The 16,456-nt window shown below is 35.5% G+C and overlaps 1 protein-coding gene across 4 annotated transcripts in view; it reads left to right on the top strand.

Annotated features, from left to right (window-relative positions):
* Positions 1 to 16,456, top strand: part of PRKD1 (protein kinase D1) — a 335,903-nt gene that overhangs the window by 278,597 nt on the left and 40,850 nt on the right. For all 4 annotated transcript variants that reach the window (XM_021099185.2, XM_021099186.2, XM_084969046.1 and 1 more), the window contains 6 exons: positions 3,378 to 3,501; positions 5,044 to 5,121; positions 6,456 to 6,735; positions 7,734 to 7,786; positions 9,895 to 9,967; positions 12,373 to 12,479. In XM_021099185.2, the coding sequence (XP_020954844.1) occupies positions 3,378 to 3,501; positions 5,044 to 5,121; positions 6,456 to 6,735; positions 7,734 to 7,786; positions 9,895 to 9,967; positions 12,373 to 12,479 (715 nt within the window). The remainder of the gene's footprint in view (positions 1 to 3,377; positions 3,502 to 5,043; positions 5,122 to 6,455; positions 6,736 to 7,733; positions 7,787 to 9,894; positions 9,968 to 12,372; positions 12,480 to 16,456) is intronic.

A 16,456-nucleotide genomic window follows, 5' to 3' on the forward strand; every position in this document is an offset into this window, starting at 1 on the left:
GCTGATGTAGAAGCTACAGCAGGTTTGTGAAAGATCTAGCTAAGATAATGAATGAAGGTGGCTACACCAAACATATTTTCAGTGTAGACAAAATAGCCTTATATTGGGAGACGGTACCTTCTACAACTTTCAAAGCTAGAGAGAAATCGATGCCTGGTTTCAAAGCTTCAAAGGGTAGGCTGACTCTGCAGCTGGAGACTTTAAGTTGAAGCTCATTTACCATACTGAAAATTTTAGGGCCTTTAAGAATTTCACTGAATCTACTTTGCCTATGCTCCCTAAAGGAAACGACAAAGCCTGGGTGACAACACATCTCTTTACAACATGGTCTACTAAATGTTTTAAGTCCACTGTTGAGACAATGGTTAGAAAAAAGTTTTCTTTCGGAGTTCCTGTCGTGGTACAGTGGTTAACGAATCCGACTAGGAACCATGAGGTTGCGGATTCGATCCCTGCCCTTGCTCAGTGGGTTGACGATCCGGCGTTGCCATGAGCTGTGGTGTAGGCTGCAGACGCGGCTCGGATCCCACGTTGCTGTGGCTCTGGCGTAGGCTGGTGGCTACAGCTCCGATGCTACCACTAGCCTGGGAACCTCCATGTGCCGCGAGAGCGGCCCAAGAAATGGCAAAAAGACAAAAAAAAAAAAAAAGAAAAAAAGAAAAAAAGAAAAAGAAAAGAAAAAAGATTTCCTTCAAAATGCACCTGGTCATCCAATAGCTCTGATGGAGATGCACGATGAGACTCATGTTGTTTTCATACCTGCTAACAGTATCCATTCTGCAACCCATGGATCAAGGAGGAATTTCAACTTTCAAGTCTTATAACTTAAGAGATAAATTAGATACATTTCATAAGGTTATCACTGCCATAGATAGTTCTTCTAATGGATCTACTTAAAGTCAATTGAAAACTTCTGAAATAGATTTATCATTCTAGATACTATTAAGAACATTCGTGATTAATGGAAAGAGAGCAGAGTATCATCATTAACAGGAGTTTGGAAGAAGTTGTTTCCAAACCTTATGGATGACTTAAAGGCATTCATGACCTCAGTAGAGGAACTAACTGTAGATGTGGTGGGAATGAGAAGTAGAAGTGAAGTCTGAAGATGTGACTGAATCGCTGCAATATCATGATAAAACCTTAAAGGTTGAGCAGAGAAAGTGGTTTCTGGAGATGGAAACTACTCTTGGTGAAGAAGATGCTGTGAAGATTGTTGAAATGACAACAGAGGATTTAGAATATTTTATAAATTTAGTTGATGAAGCAGTGGCAGAGTCTGAAAGGACTGATTCCAGTTTTGAAAGAAGTTCTGCGGGTAAAATGCTATCCAACAGCATTGCCTGCGACAGAGAAATCATTTATGAAAGGAAGAGTCAATCAGTGGGGCACACTTTATTGTTGTCCTATTTTAAGAAATTGCCACAGCCTCCTCAGCCTTTGGAACCCACTGTCCTGATCCATCAACAGCCATCAACAATGAGGCGTAAGGCTCTCCACTAGCAAAGATATTACATCTCGCTGAAGGTTCAGATTATGGTTAGAATGTTTTAGCAATAAACTATTTTTAAATTAAGGTATATACATTGTTTTTTAAGCATAATGCTATTGCACACTTAATAGACTACGGTATATTGTAAAGATAGCTTTTTTTTTTTTTTTTTTTTGTCTTTTTGCCGTTTCTTGGGCCGCTCTTGCGACATATGGAGATTCCCAGGCTAGGGGTCCAATCGGAGCTGTAGCCACCAGCCTATGCCAGAGCCACAGCAATGCGGGATCCGAGCCACATCTGGGACCTACACCACAGCTCATGGCAACACCAGATCCCCAACCCACTGAGCAAGGCTAGGGATCAAACCCACAATCTCATGATTCCCAGACGCATTCATTAACCACTGCGCCACGATGGGAACTCCATGACAGCTTTCATATGCACTGGGAAACAAAAAATTCATGACACTCACTTTATTGCTGTATTTCCTTAATTTTGGTGGTCTGGAACCAAACCTGCAATATCTCCGAGGTATAGCTGTAATTTGTTATAGAATAACTGTTTCCCTGGAGGAGACTCCTAACTTTGGAGTTAGGTGGTTGAGATTCCTTTGGAGAAGTGTGGTTTGCATCCTTTCCTGGAATTGCCTCATTCTTTGACCCATTTTCTTTTGCATGTGAGTTACATGTATTTGCAGACCACAAATTTATCTTGTTAGTATTTATTCAAAGCTCAATATATGCAAATACAAAGATCAGAGAACTGCCTCAGCAGACACCATCTATTTCATAGCTGGCCCCTATTACAAATCCCATATATCTGGACCTTATTGTTCTTGCTTTTATTTCAGAAGTATGTGGAAATTTATATTTGTGACCTCATTATCTGTACTTTTTATTCCTAGATGATCCCCATTTTTTAATATCAGTGGTCAGCACACTATGGCCAAATCAAGCTGCTGCCTATTTTGTCATAACGTTGTATTGGAACATAGCCATGCCTGTTCATGGCTATGGATACAGCTGCCTCTGCACTATAATGGCAGAGTTAAGTATTCTGCAAAGCCTAAAATATTTATTACCCATTTTTTTACAAAAGTAGTTTTCACGCTTCTGATTTATATTGTAAAATGTATTCAAACTTTTGTGTCCATTTTACAAATGGCATATTCATTAACAAACTGAAATTGTTCACGAGGGTGGAGCAATAAAATAATTGGATTTTTTCCCATTTAATGGCATGAGCAATATTTTTATATACTAGAAAATATTAGTCAACTGTCTTTTGAAAGTGTGTATATCTTTAGAATAAAAAGTGGTGGGAGGAAAAGGTGGGAGCATGTAGTCGGGGGCAGGGAAGAAGAGAGGAAGAGACAAAGATAGAAAGGAAAGAGAAAGAAGGAGATGAAGGATGGGCATAATTCCATAATTATTCAAAAGACAGTTTCAACAGCAGCTTCTAATTTTTGTGAAATTATCCAGAGACTAAAATTCATATTAACTGATGTTATCACTAAATGATTAATATCGTGCCTGGAATCTGAAGTAAGCCAGCAAATAAGCTTTCAGATGGGATTCTGAGTACTGCAGCCTCAGTACACAAGGTAGTAATCTACCCAATATTTATCCCAAATTTGAGCATTGTGTAGTTCAACCTGAAAACTGAGGTGCTTATCCTGCTTGGGGTTTGTTAAGGTGTACATATTAAGTACCTGTCACTCTTCAGAGCTATCTCCAGATTTTGAACCATGGTACTCTGACAATACTTCTCATGAAAAAATGGGATATGAATTTTTTTTCTGAAATAGCTGAAATAAGGTTTTATGTAGGCAAAGAAAATCTGTATCTAAAAACATTTCTTTCTTAAAATATTTTGACTTTTCAAGTCCGTCAACAAGCAACAATATCCCACTCATGAGAGTAGTGCAGTCTGTAAAACACACAAAGAGGAAAAGCAGCACAGTGATGAAAGAAGGATGGATGGTCCACTACACCAGCAAGGACACACTGGTAAGACCCACAGCAAGCAGTTTTCTCTTGTCCTGCAAGCATTAATTGAAGGAGTTGCTGATGTCCTGTCAGGACCACGGGATGTCTGGGTTACCTGGAGCAAACCTCAGCACAGCAGGGCACAAGATCAGGGGAGCATATTCACAATCTCTGAGCATCCGATTGTAGTTGAACAAACAACTGAGTGAGAAAAGAAAGTGTAGGCAGCAATCTCAGGGAAACAAAGTCATTTACCTCCGTTACTTGAGATGATTTCCAAACAACTTGAATGTCTACCTGTCATTTTGTAGCTGCCGTGAAAATGACGAACTGTGCTTTTGGAATACTCCTCTTCGATTCAGAATTTTCTTTTTAATGCCCTGCATTTTAGAGGAGAAAAAAAACAGTGATAACTCTTATATACTTCTTAAAGCCGTAAATGTTCACTTAAAAACTGATCTTTTCATAAATATGGTGATCATGTATTTTATTAGATAAAAGACAGCACATTTTAATTTTTTGATATAATCAGAGTTGTTCACTGCTTCATATTTTCCTAATAGTAGATGAGTGAGGTTGTGCATGTATGTAAGAGAGAAAAATTTCAGTCTATGTTTCAGTTGAACTAATTGACATTTGATGTTAAGCTTCTTTCTCAGTTAGTGGTAGTTATTGCCCATCACCTCCTAGCTATAGCATTCCCAGAATTTCTGTAGATAAGTAGACACCTATAATCTAATTGCTCAATTTATAATCTCATCCTTCTCTTCTGAAGAGAGATTTACATGACTTACTGTAGGACTCAATACCATCCAGTACTTCCCAGACATGTTATAAAATATTTGAAGCATATTTAGTGTATTTGATTAGTCTAAGACAGGTTGTGTAGGAGACCAAGTATAGTGTTAGGGCTTTTTGATCTAAAAGGAAGAAACGTGTACACACATACAGACACCCAAGGACCTGATCACCAAATCATTGAAATTTAGATCTCTAGTGAGTTTAAGTGGAGTTATTGATGCATAAACCCTGATCTTGTTAAGTTAATGCTATGGAGTCAACCTTGCCATCCATCACACCATTCTTTAGCTTTTCTGTAACATTCAGAATTTTTCCATCTTTAATGGAAGGCAGACTACCTGGCTGGATCAGCATGGCATACCTTATGCTCCAAAATAATAAAAATATGTAAATATTATGTCTTCTATTAAGCCTTCTTTTTAAATTACAGCTACAAATCTACCCTTAGCTCTATAAGCCATCAAATAGATTTAGAAATGGTGTTTTTTACTTAGCATCTGTGCATTAAATGCCAGGCACTGCTCTGGGCGCTAAGATACCTCCTTTATTATGTACAGCTCTTTGATGTAGGCACAGAAACTCACCACTCACTTGCTGAAGTCTCCTTCTAGAGTCTTTAAATTGAGTCTTCCTGGTCCAAAGCCCATGCACTTTCCACCATCAAATCTTATGTCCCCAGTGGGAAAATGTTTTGATTTTTATCAATCTTAGGTATTTTGTTTTTAAGTTTTTAGATGATACTGAATCAAACTTCTGTTTCAGCGGAAACGGCACTATTGGAGATTGGATAGCAAATGTATTACCCTCTTTCAAAATGACACAGGAAGCAGGTACTACAAGGTAAGGGTGGTCCTCTCCTTGACTGAAGTTTCATGCCTCCTCTTGCTTTTCATGGGAATGTAGAGTATCAGAAATTGAAATTAAATAAAAGTCCAACAGATATGACTGCTTTATTGCTTGCTCCAAGATATATTTTTTTCTTCTCTATGGTTTACAGATTTGAAGGAAATCAGGTTGGGACTCCATGATAGTCATCTGTGAATTTCAGATTGCTTTTCCCTGGGAATGCTTCTGGCCCTATGGGATGGTAGGACCGGGAGAAGGGGAGAAGAGGCTTAATTTACTGTTTTAGCAGAGATGTATGATTTAACTAGAAAAGTTAAGGTGATAGAAGATTATCAAAAAGTAAATTCCTGATATCCACTCTATCCAGCTTTTTTTTGATTGGTTGGTTGATTGGTTTTTGTTTGTTTTTTGCCTCTATAGCCTTTGCAGCACATCACTGAGGTTAAGAAATATTGTGTGATTTCTCCATGTATTGCCAATATTCATAAAGTTTACTTTCCTCTAGAAAAAAAAATGGCAGCTATTTTCATTCTGTCTCTCTACATGAAATAATACAGATGTCACATGATGTATCACCCAGTAAAACATGGTTCCAAAAGAAATTCATGGTGAAAACAGTATATACTTTCCCCTCAAGATTAATGCAGGCTCAGGCATAGGTGGGGTCATTCTCCACAGCCACTTTACCGATCTAACAGTAAAAAGAAACCTCATTAACTCTTAAATTAAAAATTTGTTTTCAATGTTATTATTTCTTAGTCACTTTATACCTTCTGGAGGACAATATATAATTTTTTTTAATATCAGAGTTGTCTTAAAAGCAACTGCTTCACTTGCTGTGGTTTTCCTCACTAAAACTATTTGTGTGGCTATATTGTTATATTAACATCTATCAAATCAGATTACTTGATTCATTTTCAGTGCCTTAAAGAATAGATGAAATTTTAAAACAGCTGTACATACTCAGTTACATTTCAAAAAGGTTATGATTCTACCTCACAGTTATAAAAAATTGTCATTTATATTTTAAGTCTTTGATTTGTATATAGGTTCAAATTTATTGTTCTTATTTCTACTTATTCTTGCCACACGAACATAATAAAAAAAAAAAGTCACTGGAATTTTTCTGGAGAAAGGAGATTGATAAAGTTCCCCCTGGCAAAGATATTTTTGAATTTTTCTTCATAATATTCTATGTCTTATAAAGGCATTTTATATAAATGATGGCTGATTGCAATGTCCTTTCTCACCTGTCCCTGGCATGAATTTTATTTGAAAGTGTACATACTTTTGATAAACTGCTTTTGAACACACTCTTTCTTCCACAGGAAATTCCTTTATCAGAAATTTTGTCTCTGGAACCAGCAAAACCATCAGCTTTAATTCCTAGTGGGGCCAATCCTCACTGTTTTGAGATCACTACAGCAAATGTCGTGTATTACGTGGGAGAAAATGTGGTCAATCCTTCCAGCCCTCCACCAAATAGCAGCGTCCTCACCAGCGGCATTGGTGCAGATGTGGCCAGGATGTGGGAGATGGCCATCCAGCACGCCCTCATGCCCGTTATTCCCAAGGGCTCCTCCGTGGGTTCAGGAACCAACCTGCATAGTGCGTCTGCTAGTTCTCTATCTTTAGAACAGATAAAGAGAGCCTCTTCGAGGATGATTTAGTTTATTGGAGAACATAGGGTCTCCAAATAATTAGGATATTTCCTTGATTAAATTATCCTATTTTATTTTTCTTTTTATATTAAGCATTTGAATAAATTAGTGTAAATTGAATATACTAGGCAATAGCAGAAACCTAGGTCTATTGAAAGAAGTAATTTAGTCAGCTTGAGCCTGACCTGGGTTGCCAGTCTTGCCATTTGCATATCTGAGTTACCATGTGTCCTCAAAACCATCTAACATGTTACTCTGGGCAGAATGCTAGTACAGAGTACTTGGGAACTCTTGATCATTTTATCCCAGGAAGAAGTCTCTGTTCATTGTTTTACCAAAATGCAGTCAGGGTCAAGTATTGAGGATGAATTTTTAAAAGACATTATAGAGGCATATCTGTGTAAAAATATCACTTAAACATCTCATAATGGCTATAATACTGAAGCCTGTTGGAAAAACCTCTGGTTTAATATCACAGTGTGTTTTCTGATGTTCTGTCAAAACATTTTAATTGATCTCTCCAGCCAGTATACACATTAATAGACTGCATATGCCTATTTGGATGCTGAGCACTTTATGTGCGATCTCTATCTGAATGCCCCACACAACCCCAACAGGTGGACGATAATGATTTGCCTGTTTTACAGGTGAGGAAATCAGGTCCTAGAGACAGTATATTGTCTCAGCTTGTGTCAAGTTATGAAATGGCAAACCAGTCTTTATAGCTCTGAACTCTAAAGTGACAAAATATTATTTTTTAGAGCCAAGTACAGAGTAAATCTGTAATTGTAAAAGGAAAGAAATATCCTAATAGATATTTTCCTAGAAAAATCTAATTGCTATGATTTTAAAACAGTCCTGCCGCTTGATTAATAAGCATGTGTTTACTTATTTTGTTATTACCCCTCTCACTTCTCTTGTGTATTTCTTAACATGTATTTCCAGGAGATGTTTCTGTGAGCATTTCAGTCTCCAACTGCCAGATACAAGAAAATGTGGTATGTACCTACTAATAGAAAACTTGATTCTGTGATTCTTTATTGGAAAATAAGAGCATCATAAAATACGTTTTTGTTTATCTAACATTTTAATTTTTGAGTGCTTTCTAGAAAATAAAATAGGGTCCACTTGGATATTTTTCTTCTATAAGATTTTAGAAATATTACATTGTACGAATTCTTTTATTTTCTATAATATGTTCTGTAGTGTGGAGTGTTAAATATCTGTTTTCCATCTCAGATAAGCAATTATAATGCAATGCCTGATTTTTCACATGTTTGCATATCTTGGTACTGGAATTTGGTGGTTGATGTTGTATAATACCAGATAAAATAAAATATATTATTTGAGTTGCACCAGTAGGTTAAACATTATTCTTCTTCCTTGATTGCTACCCAGGAGTGCTGTCATATGACAAGGTGTTGCAGATGCTCTTTCAATCACTTGTACATATCAAGGAGACATCAGAAAGCTGCAAAAATAAAATTTTATGGGTCCACGTTCTAGCACCTTAGTCAACTGTGCCACATAACTCCATCCTTTCAGCTTACTTTTTAAAATTATAGATCAGACATATTGTGAAATAATTTACACTCTGTGACATGTTTGCTTTTTTTGTTATACTTGTCACTGTGGCAAATAGCTCTAAAGTAATAAGGCCTTTCCTACCTCATCCTGTGACTCAGATCTTTCCCTCTATTTTGCCTCCTGTGTCTATAACCAAAAGGAAAATGTTTTCAGCCTTACTTATACTGATCTGAGTTTATTTTTTAAGGAATAAACACCATGAAACTGTATTCATCCCAAGCATACCTTTGCAACCTTTGCTAAATTAGCATAAAGTAAACTGAAAACCAAATATGAATGAGGGGGAATAAGGAAAACTTCATAATGAAAATAGATGTATTCCAATCACGAGACAGATTTCTAAAGATCTGAAGGTTCCTGATGCTCCTGCTCATCCAGAGAAGACTCTGGGGAATACAGATCTACCTAAAAGCCTCTTGGGAAATTCTAGATGCCTGTGGGGTTCTTCCACTCAGTTTGGCTGAAAATTCTGGGAAAGCTATTGAGCTGTCAAGTAAAGATGGAGTAGTAGCTTGGACTTAGAATTCTGGAATAGCATTAATTAATTTTTCTTATCTCCAGACAACCTTGAACTCTGAACCCTGGACACTCTGCTGTGGTCCCAGAATAGAAAAAAAACTTGTAGTTGTTTTCTAGGGGGACAAACAAAGGAAAAGAATAGGAATGTACTGAATATTCAGAGAGTAGGATTTGTTGTAAAAGGACTTTTATTCTTGAAAATTCAGGGAGCGCAAGAGTGGAGGACAGGCAGAAAATTCCATAGGGTGGAATGGGAATACTTAAGTTGAAAAAGTAATGCATTGCTCTTTCCTGAGTGTGGTCATCAAATCAGACTCTAAACACAGTCATCTAAAACAGAATGCTTTACTTAGCAAGTATTACTTCAAAGAGAAAAGAGTAAATGCTGGGAAACTTGTTACCTCCAGAAGTGGTGAAAGGGGATGAGTTAGGTTACCTCACAGGTGAGAATTTTACCATGGATTATCAGCCTTTTGTTGTGTCTCTGGCTCACACACACTAATTCAGCCCCTTCCCCTTTAATTCAGTTTAGATTCGAGTGGATGATAGATAAAGAAGCAGCCTCGCCATTCTAGCTATAAAGAATGAAATGGTTAGAATTAGGACACAGGCATTTCACTGGGAACCATCCGTATTTAACATGAAATGTATAACTAACCATCTCAATAAACAAATCCCTTTTTTGAATACTGACATTAAGTATATAAATGACATTGCATAGTTTTAAGTCTTTTTTTCTCTCTAATAAAACATATTTGAACATTGGAAAATTTCTGCTACTTAAGAACAGAATAGTTTTCAAATATTACAATGTTACATTAAAGAGTAGGTTTTGAATATTATAATTATATTGTAGATGTCACCTAGCATTTAAAATGTAATTGTTTATGTTTAAAATATTTATCAATACTAATGATATATTTAATAAAATTATAGAGTTTGTTAGGACTAATGTTTTGTTCCAATTCTTGTTTGTTTTTCACTGGTCTTGCACCTGTAGGACATCAGCACAGTTTATCAGATTTTTCCTGATGAAGTACTGGGTTCTGGGCAGTTCGGAATTGTTTATGGAGGTAGGTTAGTTCACTAACTATTTTATAAATTTAAAGTTTTAGCTACATGTGTTTAGAAAATTAATCATCTCCAAGAAAAATATAAAAGACCTATACGTTTGTATATGTGTTTCTCTCTGTGTTTTACATTTTTATTTTTTCCCATTATAGCTGGTTTACAGTGTTCTGTCAGTTTTCTACTATACAGCAATGTGACCCAGTCACACATACACACATACATTCCTATGTGTTTTGCATTTTTAGAAATTTCATTTAGCTAGTCACTAAATGAAAAATCAGTACATGTCTGTTTTGAAAAAGAAATTTGTCTACTCCTAAAAAACTTCTTTTACTTAAATATTGCCAAACTTTATACTTATTAAATATTGGTTTATTTAAACAAAATAGAAACAAGGAAGTTATAATCATAAACCGTACTTAGCCTGTTTGATCTGGATGCTATAGAAATCCATTCAGGTAACTAGACAAAAAATTATTTAATTCTAACATCTTTAACAACATTCTGCATTTTGTTAAGGTTTGCGTTTTTACATTTTTGGGATCAAATACTAAATTTTTACTTTTTTCTTATTGTCAAGCTATTTGGTGAATCTAGTTATAACTTCTGCTTTAGATTCTAGCCATTTCAATTGCATTTGTCAAGTCTTTAAGAAAGATTTAATATTAATGTTTTACCTGCCCTATAAAATTACATCATAACTTCAGCTCCTTAATGTAATCAATAACGGAATATCTTTTTTTTTTTGTGAGGTGGGGGTGCTCTGAAATAATCACAGTGTTTCACTCAATGTTATTTTATCATAGTATAATATTGTGTTTTTTTACTTTAAAACCAATGAAATTCTAGTCTGTTTTGCAAAATAACATTGATTCTTATAAAATGTACAAGGGATTCTTTTTTTAAATATAAAACCCATTAATGAATCATCAACCATTGTGCTTTTTGTTAAAGAATAACAATGTAGTAGGGGAGACCATTCCTAAACAGAGAATTATTCTTAGTATAATGATTTTATGACAAAAAATCATGAGATATAAGGAGTTCCCTTGTGGTACAGGGAATTAAGAATCCAACATTGTCACTGCAGAGGCTTGGGTCACTGCTGTGGTGTGAGTTCGATCCTGGCCTGGGAACTTTGACATGCTGTGGGTGCAGCCAAAAAAATGGTATATACAATATGATAAATATACATAGCTGCAGATAGTGTGCTGGTGAATCATGGGTAAGAAGTGAGGTTAGAGGGAACCAGCAGGTGCCAGATAATTGGTAACATCCAACAGTGAAGAAGCAGGCATGGGAGGAGACCTCCACAAGGAAAACTGAGCAGTTAAGACTAGACCCAAATGAATGAGGTGATAAGACCAGCTACAGAAGAGATTGAAGCGAGACAAGCTGCAGCCTTGAAGAGAGTAGTTGTAGTAAAATGTTGGAATATTTGGAGTTGGAATAGAGATCACAGCAAGTCAAAAAGTGATGTGAAGGAAGTAGGGAACGTGAAAACAAGACAGTAGCTTGGTCAGTAGTGAAGGGAAACATTCTGGAAGGAGTTGGAAGGAATAATGAAAGAGGGATGTAGGGGGAAGGAACCCTAGATTTATATCAAATGTAGAAACAACGGAATTTCAAGTTAGTTTGCATGTGACCAAAAAAGTGAGAAATTAGGTCCATTTTTAAATTCAGTTATTGCTTCCATATTCTATACCTACACAACTTCATAGTATAGAAATTAGGAGTTTGAGGGCACCTATGATTCCCTAGAAGCTTTGCCATAGAATTAAATGACATGTAATATAAGTAAAGGGCCTGAAAGGGGATGACGATGATGATAACAATGACGATGACTAATATTTTTTAATTAAGTATAGTTACCTGGGCGCTATGTGTACTTTTACATATCTTATTTCATCAAATTCTCACAGCAGTCCTACCAGTGAAAAGGAATTCAGAAAGGTTAAGTGATTTGCTCAATATCATAAAGCTAGTAAGAAAGCCAAGACTTATTCTTTCCATTATAACATACATTAGTTTATCAGGACTTTAATAAAATTATACTTTCTTAAAGAGAGTGCTTTAGCCAGTGGTATAAAATATTAAGTAGCTTAATATACTGTTTCTAAAGCATATATTTTATAGGAAAATATCAGGCTGTTCATATGAATAGCTTTCAGTGTCCCAATTCTTTTTGTCCTAAATTGTGAATGATTTTATGGTGCATATTTGATTTAGAATAATGGAGCTAAGATATGAAATCTTCATGGATACAAGTTAGTACTCATCAGAAATGCTAATTTATTCAGTGAATTATTTTTTATGATTCTAAAATATCCTTATAAATTCTGGTATTTTTTTAATAGAGATGATATTTAATAAGACTATGCTCATATTTCTCTTTTTTATTTTAAAGGAAAACATCGTAAAACAGGAAGAGATGTAGCTATTAAGATCATTGACAAGTTAAGATTTCCAACAAAACAAGAAAGCCAGCTTCGTAATGAGGTTGCAATTCTTCAGGTACTTTTTTGGTTTTCATGTGGGGTTTGTAAAACATCCCTCAGTTTCTGCAAAACAAAGAAAAGTTATCCAGATATCTGTGGCAAGAGATATTTAGGAACATTTTTAAGTAAGCAAAAAGGCTGATCAAACATCAAAGTACTGCACGGGTAGTAACTGTCCTGAGTCTGGCAGCAGGTGTTCTTTTTTATGTACTTAATTCTAGGTTTTAGTGTGTCATTAATACTAAATGGGTTGTGTTTCAGCATTTGCTCATAGTGGACACGCTGAGACCATTTTATTTTACATTATCAATGACCTTGCCTTCATAAACATTCCTCCTTTATGCTGGGATAATTATATGAATTGAGTATGTAGCTGTCAGCATATCAGGTAAAGGAGTAATGTGTGTGTGAGAATCAGATCATCTTCGTGTCTCACTGTAAGCCTTGCATTTAATATTGAGAAGGTTCCTTAACTTCTCTCATTAATGACAGTCCCTTCTTAAAGCCATAACTTGTTAATAAAAGGTTCTATGCGGTATACGTAATTTCTATAAACCAAAATGTTTATGGGAACTTTTCTACAGACCAAAATAAAATGGACCAGGTATGTGTTAAATGTGGTCAACCCAGCTATCCAGTCTAGACAGTTTAGAGCATTGATGAAGGCCAATTATTATATAACTTCCATAATTCTCAAGGTGATCTTAATTTCTAACTTATAGTTTTATTGAATGGTTTTCTTTGAGCATTACTGGCAATAGAAGCCCAGGCTGCATTTCTTCATTTATTGTTTCATGTAACTTCCATTTATTGAGTTTATATAGTAAAAAAAAGTTGGAAAAGATACAAATTTCTGCCCTAAAGGAGCTTGTGAGTATAGACAATCAAAAATAATTGCTGCTGTACATTAAAAAAAATGAATTAGACTTTTCTGGGACTCCTAATTTCTAAAGATGACATTTTTGTGCTTTTGAACGACCGATGTGACACAGAAAACTACCACAGCATTCTCTGCTTTCTTGGGGAAGAAAATAACCACAGGTCTTAAGATGACAATTCATAGATGCATAGGTTAGAACTTGCTAATCAGTTACCCAAAGAAAGATTCTTATTTTTTACTCTTGGCAAAACTGAATGGCAGATGACATCTGAAAACTTAGTAGATGACATCCTTCTACACTGCACCAGTCTTCCCAGTCTCCACCCTTCACATGGTATCCTGAATTGCTTTGCAGCTTGCCAGAGTTGGCCTAAGGATAAGACTCTTATCCTTCCTTTCCAGACATAGGGGAGTTTCATGGTTAACATGGTTATGTCTTTCTACATTGCATTGCAACTGCAGAGGAAGGTCTGATTTTATGTGTATAGCCCTTTAATTGGCTCTCTTGAGTCTTTCAACACATTATCAGCTGCTGACTCTACAGTAAGGTAGAAAAATAAAATACACTTGAGCATAAACTGACTCCCATCTCCTTTCCTAAAGAGTAGCTACAGTCAAAAACTCAGATGTAATAAGCATACATTTAGCAAAAAGAAAAATCATTACAATGTGGTTTTCTAAAGAGTTTGGTCAGGTTGAAAGTCAAATTCTGCTCCTTGAGCATATGAAGAATTTGAACAAGTCTCACATTATGGCCTGAAATCTCAAAAATCCTCCTCACTTATCACTCTCCCCACTATACCCAACCATTCTTCACTTCCTTCATCAAACATATTTATTGAGTACATATCATGAGCGAAGCACTATTCTAGGCTCGATGGATACAGTATGGACAAAGGCACACAAGTCTTTCCCAGCAGGAGCCTCTAAGTTGTATTACTCAGGTTTACTTTTAGTCATATGTTTGCAACCTATTTATGTGTTGAATTTGTAATTACAGAACCTGTACAATGAGTCTTATTAAGCCTTGGCCTAATTATATGCAGTTAGGAGTTCATACTATATCAAAAGTTGCCATTTGTTTCAAACTTGTTTATCAAAAATAGTGAACCCATCATTTCCCCAAACTAAAAATAAATGAAAAAAAAGCTTCAAACCCTTTTTTCCCCTCAGGAAAGATTATGATTTAGTGTTCAGCGATAGTGAAGTTCAAGTCCACCTTCTTTGAGTCATTGCTCAAATATCACCAACTATATAAGCACAACTCTTACACCCTATTTAAGACTATAGTCCACTCAAACCCTCTCTTCATTCTTATCCCTGTACCATTACTCTGATTTATGTTCTCTTTCTTCCACAGCACTTTTCATCTTCTAGCTTATTACAGAATTTCACTTACTATATTTGCTCTGGGTTTCTCCCCATCCACAACCCTAGCCCCTCCATTAGAATATATACATTTCAGGAGGGTAGATACAGTTGTTTTGTTTTCTAATATCCCAGAACACCAGAAATTGTTCCCGGCACACAGTAGGTGTTTAGCAAACATTTGTTTCATTGAATGTGTACAGAAACATCATCCTGTCACAAGATGACATACATATGTCCAAAAAGGTAGCAGAAGTGTAGACTCTATTTTGCTATTGATGGTTAATTGGTTAGTTAATTTAAAAGGATTATGTGTGATTTGTCCTTTTAAAGCCTTCATTGCCATGTTTTATATCCCTTATCAAAAGAAAGAACTCCTCTGTTTGAAACTAAAAAGGAAGCATGGTAATGGGGGTAGAGGTGTGGTATTCTGACTCACTAACTGATGTGTTCAGCAAAAGTACCATGATCGAAGTCAGTTGAGTGGTGGGAAGGTTTTCTTTTGTTGACCTTGAGGAACAGAATTCTCTCCCTCTGGATGTAAAAGTGATACCCAGAAGTGTTTGGTATCCTATGCCCTGTGGTTTCAAGCTTATGAAAGCTGGTTTCCTGGTTTATGGTTATAAACCTAGAGTCTGACAAGTTCTGCCCTGTCCCATTCCTCCAGATTCTCCAGAGTCGGGGTCAAGTGGGCTGAAGTGACTGGGGTCAAGTGGGCTGAAGTGACTGATGGGAGAAAGTTCTCCTCATGCTGTTCTGTTAGTCCTCTGGTCGAATTTTGATTTGTTTCTGTTATTGTTTGTAAAAAGTGTATTAGCTTATAGAAGACCTCAAAGTTGTAGAGATACAGAATGTGTGAAAAATAGAACCCTCCATTCTTTTTTCATTTTATCTTCTTTACATAACCTAGGTGAAGGCTTTTGCAAGGTCTAATTCAGCCATTAGAAAACTAAGCTCTTCAGATATTTTTGAAAAGTTAAAAAATTAAGAAAAATGTGAATCTTATGGCATAGTTATGCCGTGTTTACATCATTTTGAATAACTATTTTCATTATCTCTAAATGCTTCATTATTATTATTGTTTCAGAAGGATTTTAATTAATGCAGATGTTAAATTTAGTTCAGAGAGATCCTATTTATATTGTTATTTCTGAGGTTGTATTTGGGTATTTTTTGAAAAGGTAAATTTGAAATTATTATTTTTTTCTATTCATGTGAACAAAATAAGAATAAAAATACAGTTTATGTTTATTAGGAAAATCACAGAAGACTGGCTTTTATAAGGAGATGCAATTATATCTTAGAAAGCTTAGAAGTAAAATCTAAATTAATGTTGATGTGTATACTTAATATAATTTAAGTTATCAACACAGGCTTATTCTGTCTAAATTAATTTTTATTTCCTAACATAATACCACAATGCATATAAAGCTTTAGGATAATACTCATGAATATAATTGTAATTTATTTACTGTTACTATTTTTCCTCTTTATCTCAAATGTCAACTTATTTATCTAGGGAACAATACAAGAGCTTCTATTCAAGATACAGTGAATTAAAATATTTTGGAATTATTAAAGTATGGAATAAAGAATGTAGGAAAAATACCTAGGCGTTTATAAATTAAATATATCCCCTTGCACTTTTCTCCTAAAACTCCCCCGTCATTCTTGTTTCTCTGCTGTGAGACCCTCCTCTTCCCATTCAGATTTTTCTTAACTTTAAAACAAAACAACAGCAACAA

This window comes from Sus scrofa, chromosome 7, assembly GCF_054392235.1.
Source record: "Sus scrofa isolate SSC_HxYL_T2T_F1_AM1 chromosome 7, Sscrofa_HxYL_maternal_Yorkshire_Landrace_v2.0, whole genome shotgun sequence".
Classification (NCBI taxonomy): Eukaryota; Metazoa; Chordata; class Mammalia; order Artiodactyla; family Suidae; genus Sus; species Sus scrofa.